At 38.8% G+C, this 10,723-nt stretch overlaps 1 protein-coding gene across 1 annotated transcript in view; it reads right to left on the minus strand.

Moving 5' to 3' along the window:
- COP1 (COP1 E3 ubiquitin ligase) overlaps positions 1-7,050 on the minus strand; it is a gene marked incomplete at its 3' end in the record, with an annotated part of 33,383 nt that extends 26,333 nt beyond the window's left edge. Inside the window, exons 1-5 of the mRNA XM_010164518.2 lie at positions 6,968-7,050; positions 5,800-5,859; positions 4,167-4,264; positions 2,719-2,795; positions 137-256 (exon numbers count right to left, since the gene is read on the minus strand). Coding sequence (XP_010162820.1) covers positions 137-256; positions 2,719-2,795; positions 4,167-4,264; positions 5,800-5,843 — 339 coding nt within the window. The remainder of the gene's footprint in view (positions 1-136; positions 257-2,718; positions 2,796-4,166; positions 4,265-5,799; positions 5,860-6,967) is intronic.
- Between the last annotated feature and the right edge of the window lie 3,673 nt (positions 7,051-10,723).

Genomic DNA, 10,723 nt, shown 5'->3' on the forward strand with positions numbered 1-10,723 from the left:
TCTAAATGCAAGAGAAAATTCTGAGCAATTAATTCAGCAATAGAATCTTACTTCAAGAAGACAAAAGCATGAAAAGAAAAAAAAATGGTAACTAGACAACAACGGTCATTTCAGTAAGACAAGAGAGACTTCTTACTGCTTCCAACTGCTTCTTCTTTTGCACCAGCAGCTCCAGCATCAGGTTGACATTGGCCAAGTCAAGATTGTCTTGATCAGTTCCCAACAGATCTTGGATTATCTGCCACCTATGGCCATTCTAGAAAAAAACAAACAAACAAACAAACAAACAGAGAAAATCCAGAGGCAGTGAGTTCAAGCTATCCAGGGCTATCTCCAGCAACAGATATTAAAAGCAACACTGCAATATCTCATCCCTTTGTAAAAAAATTTCCCAACAGTTTTAAGGAATCAGAATTCCCAGTTCTCCCACATGTACAGGATATAGCTCTTCTGTCCTACTGTGTAACTGCTTATCTTGTTTGGAAGATATTTGCACTTTATGAGAGCATGGCTGCTGCTAGGAAGAGATTATTTCACAGCCACAGTTTTCTCTGATTTGTGCCCTAGTTTCTGTGAACATGTTTCTATGGGGAGAAAGAAAAAAACCCAACACATTTAGCTTAGATGGATTACATCTATCTAAAATAGTGTAAAGTGGCAATACCTTTTAATTTTTTTAACCAAGCAATAGGTAAAGCCCTCAAGCTAAATTCAAACAGAAGAAGGTAGTATCAGCTTATTTTTTCTATTCTCACCTCCCACACTACTCCTCTTAAGAGTATTTTCATGGGAAATGTGAGAGTAGGAAAGAAACTGGAGCTCATCAGGTTGATCTTCTAATTCAACCTGTTAGAGCTGAGAAGGACTCCTCAGACAGCCAGCATACTACCCATTCCTCCCTACAGGCTGTTTGCTCTCCTCCTTGTCAATAAAAAGTAAAAAAAAAATTAATCTTTTAGCACAGAAAAATCTGAATAATAGGTTAATGCTAATATAGCCTTACGTTTAAAAGCCACAGGAACAACAGGAGCAGCTGAAAGATCTTTAGGCCTTCTAAGAAACAAAGTTGGATTAAAAAAATCCTGCCTTATAAAAGCTATGATGCTAGATCAAGATATTTAAATTTGCAAGAACTAGAAGTGCCATCCAATCTAAACCAGATATTTTCTAAGAGGTTGTAGCCTATTTGTATCTGCTAGAGTAAGAAAAATAATAAAATGTAACGCCCAGACAGAACACACAACTTTTTATACAATTTTTTCTGGGGAAACCAGAGGCAAAAACTCTTATTTCAGTCTGGAACAACTGTGGGAAAAAAATATTTCTAAGCAAGTCAATAAGATTTGAGACAAACTTTAACATACTAATGTACTAATTAAATGCACTACTGCTTAACTACTCAGAAAGCTTCAAAGATGCCTTAATGTGATTTCTTAATGAGACAAATCCATGACCAAGAAGCGGTGTTTGCTGCAATGTGTCTTGAATTACTTCTCTTAATACCAGAAGTAATACAAGAGGAGAAGGGGCACATTAAGGTGCTGGTACAACAGCAAGGTTTCTCTTTATTTGCTGCCAAATGGTACACAACACTGTTTTTGGCATGAAGTCATGGTAGATTTCCACTTACTGGTAGTTATCTAACTTGGATGCATCTACAGGCATGGTTTTTAAAGGTGTGCTATGAGAAAGTAGAACCCATTTCCAAGAAGTTGCTGTACATGCCTTCAGGTTAATTGTGTGCATTTTAAACCAGATTTAGTTTATGCATACTTTATATTTAACAGGGTATATGCATATTTTATATCAAACATAAAAACTTACTGTGAGTAAACCAATGAATCCTTAAAGCATGCTCTTTCCTAAAGCATACAACTGCTGAAAGCATTGGTTTCTGCAACACAGCCCTTAGACTAATAACACAACAAAAGAAGGTTTAATATTACTTTAATATTAAAGTATTAAATAATATTAAAATTATTTCAATTAATTAAATAATTAAATTAAGGGCTCCGTGATTTTTAATATTACTTTGCAACCTTATTTATGAATTACAGAAGGCAAGAAAGGCAGATATAGCAAAACAAATATATAAGTTTCCTGGTTAATATAATATATTCTTTTTGATTTTAATGTACAAGAACATCCACTTTTGCTGTATAGGGGTTTTCATGAACTGAGAACACAGATCATATTCCGATTCTGGGACATGAAGCATATCTAGAAGATAGCCAGGCAGCTTTTTTCTGGTATCAGAGCCAGAACACCAGTACTCAGAATGCATCCTTCTCCCTCTTGTGGTTGGTATTAGTTTTCCTCCAATTTCCTAGTAGAACTCAGCTTCTCACACGTGATCAGACAAGCCCGTGGCACTTGTAATCATCCGTTACTCACATTGTAGCTGTAATTTCCAACACTGAAAATTATTACCTTTAAACAAGTGTGCTTCCATGGGTAAGTTCCCAGGTTATATTCAATACATCATATGACACTCAGCTATGCTAACACAGCTTGTTTCTATACATATATTCCTGGCAGGAAGAATGAGAGTTAACAAGGTTGAAGGCAACTAGTGCCATTGATACTGGTATTATTCCCTCATAAAGCAATTTAAAGCATCAGCTCAATAGTATAATTTCTTCTAAATTAAGCCACATAATGATGCAATTGCAGGTCAGAACCATTAAATAAATATAAAGTAAGAAAGTTGGAACATACGGTGCTACTCACTGAATGGTCCAGTTTGAGTCTTTTCTCCTCAGATCTTTGCTTTTGTTTAAGAATAAGTTCATTGACTAAAAAACAAACAGGATGTCACAAGAGGTGGATTTAAAGTTCACAAAACAATATGAAAAATTCTACCTCAACATTTTTACTTCAGTTATTAATTCCACAGTAATTTTATCAGTAATTAAAACAGTAGATGCTTCCAATTTTTTTCCTCACCAATTTATTCCTTGATTTTTTTTTTGTAAAGTATATGAAGATTTTTTTTTTAAATCATCAAACACAATGCCTACATTCCCAAATCACTTCAGTTCATTTTTCTAAGCACATGTGGTTCTCTGACAAAGTTTTTCAACTCCAAAGCATAAATACATCACAGAAGTGTATGAGGGAGATAAAACACTACCTGATTTACTACAGGCTGAAAAGAAGCACAGCTGAATCAAACAACTTTTTCCTTTAACCACTGTGTGCATTTTTTAAAGATTTATTTTTTTTTCTAGTTTTGTTTCACACCAATTTAGTGAGTGGTGCAAAGACAGAAAGATAACCTTAACTTTTCACACACATATATACAGGCTCTTCCCCCTTTTCATGTCTGTTTCCCACCCCAGTACAGATCTCAAACCCCCGAGTGCAGGCGTATGGAAGCTACTCTATGGTCCAACACATCCTCCAAGGCCTCCTCAGCATCACCTTTGGCACAACATGTTTGTGTCTAAATCAGGACGCCCGTTTCTGAAGCACTACTTGGCTATTGTGGCATTTAATCTATTTATTATTAAATGGGTATCCCAGCACACGCCATCAAGATTTGATTTAATTTTGGTATTTCACACTGCAACATGTTTCCTTTCATCTTTTCTCCCCATAACAAAGTTTTAAACTCTATTTCCAGTTAGGAACATTTTCCTCCTCTGTTTTAGAGGCAATCAACTAGGATTACATATATGTATGCATGTGAATATTTTTCCTATGTGTGTTTACACACATACATACATCATATGGCCCTCACTGCAGTAGCCAAAATAGTACAATGTGTGATCCAGCCTCCACATCTTCAGTGACCATACTTTGTAAAGAGGGCATGTTCTTGATTATTAGACAGGCAACAGTGCAAGAAAACACAAGTAAATAGAGAGATTCAAATCTGTAGCCACCAGAAAAACATCTTCATTTTACTTTTCTTAGTGTGCAAACAGCAGCAAGTCAGTCTCACTAATGTAACTCGGCACACAGAAGTGCTGGAGGCAGTTAATGGCATATTAATGATTTATATTTAAAAAGTGGTTAGTAGTAAAAAACCAAAGCTGACCAAAGGGTTGATGTTTGGATTTTATTTCCGATATCCAAAAGCCAGTTATTTATAGGACAAATTTACAAGTGCCTGCTTTCTTCACAACAAAAATGTTCTTCATGCAAGCAACCCTTGAGCTCACCTAAGAAGTTGGGATAAAGATGATCTATGTTGTCCACAACATAGTTGCATTTGGGACATCTGTTATTGTCCTCCAAGCTCTGGTGAATACATTTATAACTGTTTAAAATCAAAACAAAACAAAAGAACAAGAAACAAAACAAGTGAGCAAACATGAAAGAACAAAACATAAGCACAAGGTAAATAATATCAACCTTAGATAACGTGCACTCTGTGCTGCCAGCTAACAGCTGCGTTGCCAAGATCCTACAACAGAATCAAGATGTTCTAATATTAACTTAGAGCAAAGACAGCAAAGTTTCTTGGCAAGGATGACCAAAGGTATTTAAATACTTCACTCTTCCTTCCCTGAGGATTGTGGCAAGGTGGATACTTCAGCCACACTTCCATCTCAAATTTATACCCTTCTTCCACAGATAGAGCTAAAAAACAGGCTACATTATTCAGAAGCAACACTTCTAGATTAGCCAAACACTTACCAAGCAACATTAAAAGTTACTGCACATTTTGACTAATTGAGCACAGAAGAAACACCTTCACTAACGTCTCACATTTCCCCCCCAGCCTCTGGCTGTTGTTCTCACCAGAAGAGACCTTATGAGTCTCTCTCTGCTGAGCTGTTAGCTACCTGAGGGACAGCTTAACTACAAGATGCACTTTACCATCAAGTTTAAGCATCTCACTAAGAACCTACCTTCATGTTGTCACATCCTGTGACAACATTGCTCTGGTCTTTCTAAATAAAGATATTTCAATGCTTATCTTGGACTTTTTAAAAAGTTACAGATCACGGATCAGTGTTATCCAGAGGGCACAAAAATCAGCTGTTATCTTACCTGTTGCAAGCCAAAACATTTCTGAAAGTTAACAGAATCTGCTGCTTGAGGGAGTGCTTTATGCTACGAAAATATTACTTCTTGTAAAAGGTAGGCAATTTATTTTTAGTTACCAGACCCCATAAGAGTATAATGTACATGAAACATTCAAACATCATGGTTCAACATGTATTCCAATCCCTACTTGAGAACAGGGGCAGCAGACAATTCCACACCTGCCTCTGGAAGGTTCTTCTCCATTAAACATTTGCTCCTGAGATAACACACTGAAAAATAAGTGGACCTGGGGCAAATTCAATACATCAGAAACAAGCCTGAATAATATCCTCTTAAAAAGTTTAAGAGAATTGCAATAGACAATGTGCAAACCACTTCAAACCTTATATTGTCTTGCAAAAAGGAAGGAGGATCTCCCAACACCAACACTCACTCCCATGACCTCTACAGAGGCAGGACCCACTGCTTCAGGTGGTAACAGACACCTTCCTCCGTCAACAGAGAGAAGTTGACAAATCATTCTGACTCCAGGCACAGGATGCTACCAGCAGCTTCTGACCATCTTAATTCTTTACAGAAGAAATATGGTGGCCCAACATTTTTTGTTTTAAATACTAAGACATTTTTTATTTTTTAATCTAACTGGTAACCATCACTAAAAATTTTGTTTCAACCTCTTCCTTGATTGCAAGGACAGAAGACAGAAAAGTAACAAAAACTTGGAAGAAAAGGGGTTCACAGCAATGTCAGTACACACATGCTGTAAGAGATGGACATTTTGTGCAATAAAAAAAGTCTTACCAGAAGCTGTGTCCACATTTTGTCATGTAGGCTTCTTCAATCATATCAAAACAGATGGGACTGAAAACAAAGACAAAACAAAAAATTAAAGATATATTTTTATGTTAAAAAAGAAAGGAAAGTATAATTAATTCAAAGCAGCCACCTAATCAAGCTCAGGTAATATTTTCTGTATGTAAAATGAGAGAGGACACAAAAGTGCAACAGCAAATAGACAGTATAAAGATCAAAAGGGCAATCAACAGTTCTTTGAACTCAGAATGATACTGCATTTTGCTACAATTAGAAACCAGCAAAACCAGCAAAACAAAAAAAATTAGAAACCAAGTAACTCTTCACTCTTGAAGCTTTAAACAGTTGCAAATCACCCCAAACAAAGCCAGAGTACCTTCAACAGCCTCCTAGGTCTCAAATAGAATGTAGAGTCTGGTTTTTCCATGAATAGGCATAAGTTATTTATAAATTACACCAAAATTAGCTTATCCTTTCTTTTTTTCAGCCAATAGCTATCTATAATTTTTAAAAAATGATACAAAGAGGCAGAGTAGAACAGAAATAGTAATGATGTCATGAGGACAAGAATTAATAAGTGGGAGGAGAAAGAAGGTGCCAAGGAGGGGCTGTGCCTGTAGAGCAGGGCTGAGGCTGAAGAGCACAATGAAGATAGAGTGCAACTGAAAGAGGGAACCAACAGTCAAAGGAGAAGACAGGAAAGGTGGAATATGGAACTGCTCATAGGAAGACAGAGGAATGCAGATGGAAACAAGGGCTTTAGGGTTTTTTTTTCCCCCCCCTAGACTAGTTAGTAACCAAAGTGCAGACAGGTCTCTGGGAGGGATCACCAAGGACCAAGCATGGAGCTGAAAAGAAGGGTGTGCAAGCAAGAAGTGCTCCACAGGAACCTGAGAAAAACAAGAGACACGGGAATTCAGTGAGATGGGTGGTAGAAGAAATCTATCTCATCATCAAGCAGCTGTGACATGTTTGAAAGGAGAATGAAACATAATTGAAAGCAGAGGAGAGATGTGTCTTGTTTCCAGTGACTCCTGGTAAGGTCGGCTGTCACATACATCTTCAGGTCTTGGCCAGCTATCCAGTGAGATGCTGTGGACAGCAACATCACAGTGCTGCACAAAACACGTGTTATCAGCTGTGAAACAAGCTTCACCGTGCTTTCTCACCCTTACAGAGATCCAAAAGCTCTCCTCTCCCTCCCACAAGTCCACACCAATCTCAGTACAGAGAGGTTTTCACCAGCGTTTTTCTTCAGTAACATCCTCCTCCCACCTACTGCCAACAAGGCAGTTCCCACAGAATGAGCTGTTAATAAACTGTTAACAACTTTTGAAAAGCACCAATCTTTTTGAATCCAAGATCAAAAACCCAGATCAGATTGAAATAAGCAATGCTTAGCTGAGTAGGGGAGGGGAACACCTCAATCTCTCCCCTTGTTAGCACTCCACAGAAGTCACCCGCCCTTTCTGTCATCCATTTTTGAGGATACTAACATCTGTTGCCCCATTAAGGATTTAAAAATAGGAAGGAGGAAATGCCTCTTAAATAAACTCTTTTTCTTTTAAACCCATAGAGTGGAAGCTGTGGCCCCTGACAAAGCAATCCCCCTCCAAACTACCAAACTGGAAAACATGGATGCCTTGAAAGGTTTGTCCAGCCTCACATACAAACCAGGCTGTCTTAAATATTCCACCAAATTGTCTGTATAAACACAATGTAAAGTCAAACAACTCAAACCAGAATGCTACTCTCTGAACCAACGGAGCCACCAATTCTGTTCCTCAAAAGAAGCCTTGAATAACACACACAGACACACACTTGTCCCTCTCCCACCCTGACAGACCCTTCTCTGCACAGCATTTGTCTTGAGCAGCACCAGCTTCAAGAGTTCAAGTCACTGGTTTTGAGTTAGAAGTTATTTAGTTTCAAGGCACTGTTTAGTCAGAATAAATTATGACCCAACTTATCCAACAAGAGCAGATTAATAAGAGGAAAATTAGGCATCTTTATATTCCATTAACTGGCCTTTTAAAAAAGTCAAAAAGTTATGGTTATATGAATGTCTGAGGCTGGTTTCTCCCCACTGGTGATAAAACAGCATAATTTCTTTGCCTTCCTCTAGTCATACTGTATAATAAAGCCCCACTCTCTGTATTGTGCTAAAAACTATTTCCCACAGCACCAGATGTGCTATTTCCAGCACCCTCCTAATGCCCTGCCTCCTAAAAGTGCAGCAATCAACAAGGCTGGAATGCTCCTCTGTCTGCAATAAGACATCACAAGTTCGAGCTAAAACAGGAAGATTACCTCCTAACACGATAATCACCCAGAACTGTTGCTCCCAAACTTATTCTTCTTCATCCCAGTTTGACTGGAGAAGTGACAGAGTCAAAATAGTTGAGAAAAAGGAACTGGAGTCAGCAAACAGCCATTGAGTGCCAGGGTCATCATTAACAGAGCCTGAAGCTTCCATTAAGAACTGTTTCTCCCTGAAATGCTCACTTGATTTACAAGTGGAAACAAGATTGATGTCTTTTAATAGTTCCCAAAGCCAAGCTGGCTGTAACACATCAAAGTTGCTATGCACCACTTGTTTTAAGTTAATCTGACACAGAGGGAAGAAAGTGGTGGAGAGATGTGGACTTGAGACATACTACAGCTTGCAGCATGGACACAAATTGAGAAGCACAGGTATGGTGAAATCAAGGCTTCTCTGCATGAGATAGCTCTTATTTTTATTTGCCTTAAGCAGCAGAGCCAGGTAAAAAGGATGTAAACAACTTCAGCGAGCCAAAAATGTCACTGTTCATTACCAGACACTGATGCCTTATTTACTAAACAGCTATTTATCGAGCGCTGCGAAGGTTTATCATTCTTTCTCTATGACCTCCAGAATTTTTGAAGTCATTTTAACCAAGTTCATACCTCCAAGTTTTGCCAGCAGTTTTCAAGGCACCTCTCAAGAGCGCTACTGCCACCCTGCTGCTACCCAAACACCTGGCTGCAGTGGTCACTACAGGGTTTAAACATGTTCAGATTTCCTCTTGCTCCGCAGCAAACAAGACCCATTACAGTTTCTCCCTCCTATTCTGCTCCTCTTTGGTCTAAGCAAAGAGCAGGACTTGCTGCAGGTTCTGTCCTTCACTCTGGAGGCAGCCAGGTTAAAAATCCCTCCCATTCCTATCTACTCCAAATGAAGCTGCAATATAACAATAGATTATAAAACCATCATTGTACATGGTATGTAAACAGCTCGCTGTGTTTTTAGTGAGTGACCTCCAGGGTCAATCTGCAGTATTCCTTACTAAAGGGGTTTTTGCCAGATCACAAACATGTGAACAACTACACTCAGCTCATGCCTGGCATTAACAGGCAACCACTTGAGGTAAGAACTGTTTTAAAAACTCCATGAACCTGCAAGTCCACCTTTAAATGTGGCACACAGCCCTTCCCACACCATCCCCTCTTCTGTACATACTGAATTCTGCCAGAGCTCAGAAACAAGCAGAGCTATGAAGCAGCCACTGAAGTGAGACAGCCTTCACTAAGTTCCCCTCCATCCAGGGAGCAAAGCAGACAGTAACTGGTTTTAAAGAGGTCAAGACAACCACTAACTGGGAAGGCTCACATAAGGCCTGGGAAAACTGTAAGCAATTACATTGCTGAACAGGAGAAAACCCTCTGATTAGGGGATTCCCATTCAGATGCTCTCCAAGCAAGTGGAAAGAGACCTGGCTACAGGAACAGCACAAACTACCTTTAAATTCTACATCCTGCACTAAGAGAAACAAAGTTTCCCCTTTTATTATAAAGTTGACCAGAAAGTCAGACTTATTTGCTTTCCTCACTAGAGTTACACATCTCCAGGCAGAAGCTGATACACACCACAAACTTGCAAACTCCTGAGAGTACACTGGCTGAGCATTTCACAACCCAGACTAGCAACATATGCCAATATTTATGTGAAAGCTTAGGCCTCACACTGCTGAAATAGCACTTTTGGAAGACAAGCAAAGAGGTTGCACACTTTAAAACTATTTACAGGATTTCCACTTGCACCTTGATGTTTGCAACTCACCCAACCTTCTTTACTCTTCCCCACCTTCAGTCTGGTATAGGTAGAATCACCCACTCAGTTTACAGCTGTAGCTCACTGCCACTCACAGCCCATGTTCAGAAAAATTACCAAATATTCCCTGCAGCTGGCAGCATCTTGAAAGTGTCCTTACAGGAAAAAAAAAAGCAACAAACCAAACAAAAAACCTCTGCTTCTCAGATAGAGATCATAGAATGGTTTGGGTTGGAAGGGACCTTAAAGCTCATCCAGTTCCAACCCCCCTGCCATCAGCAGGGACACCTTCCACTAGACCAGGTTGCTCAAAGCCTGTTTAAATCAATTATTTAAACCCACATACACACACCTGTCTTCTTGGACATTGCTCAAAACTCCAGAGTTGCCCAGTTGAGTTTGTTTTTGTACCACATAACTGTATTGCTAACTCAAAAAAAAAAATAAAAAGAGGAATACTATAATCTGAAGCTAATATTAATATAAGCAAGAATAAGCCCTACAGCCCACAGAAATACACAGCAGTTGGTAACTATAGCAGGTTAGGTATAGCCTATATATAACAGGTAAGGTGTATATATATATATATATACACCTTACATAGCAGGTAAGGCAACTATAATCATTGTCTGCTCTTAAGGCTTCTGACCTGCACTTAAATATGTCCAATGTGGCTCTCGTAAATACGAGATAGGGACAAGAAAAGTCATTTTTGCTCTGATTACTACTCAGCTGATTTTTTTCCTTTCGCTTGTTCAGCCAGCAGCACTCCTCAATGAGGAGAAAACAGATAATTACATGTTCTCCTTGAAGCACACACAGTACTTACCCATGGGGGGG

This window comes from Antrostomus carolinensis, unplaced genomic scaffold (genome assembly GCF_000700745.2).
Source record: "Antrostomus carolinensis isolate BGI_N321 unplaced genomic scaffold, ASM70074v2 scaffold15513, whole genome shotgun sequence".
Taxonomy (NCBI): domain Eukaryota; kingdom Metazoa; phylum Chordata; class Aves; order Caprimulgiformes; family Caprimulgidae; genus Antrostomus; species Antrostomus carolinensis.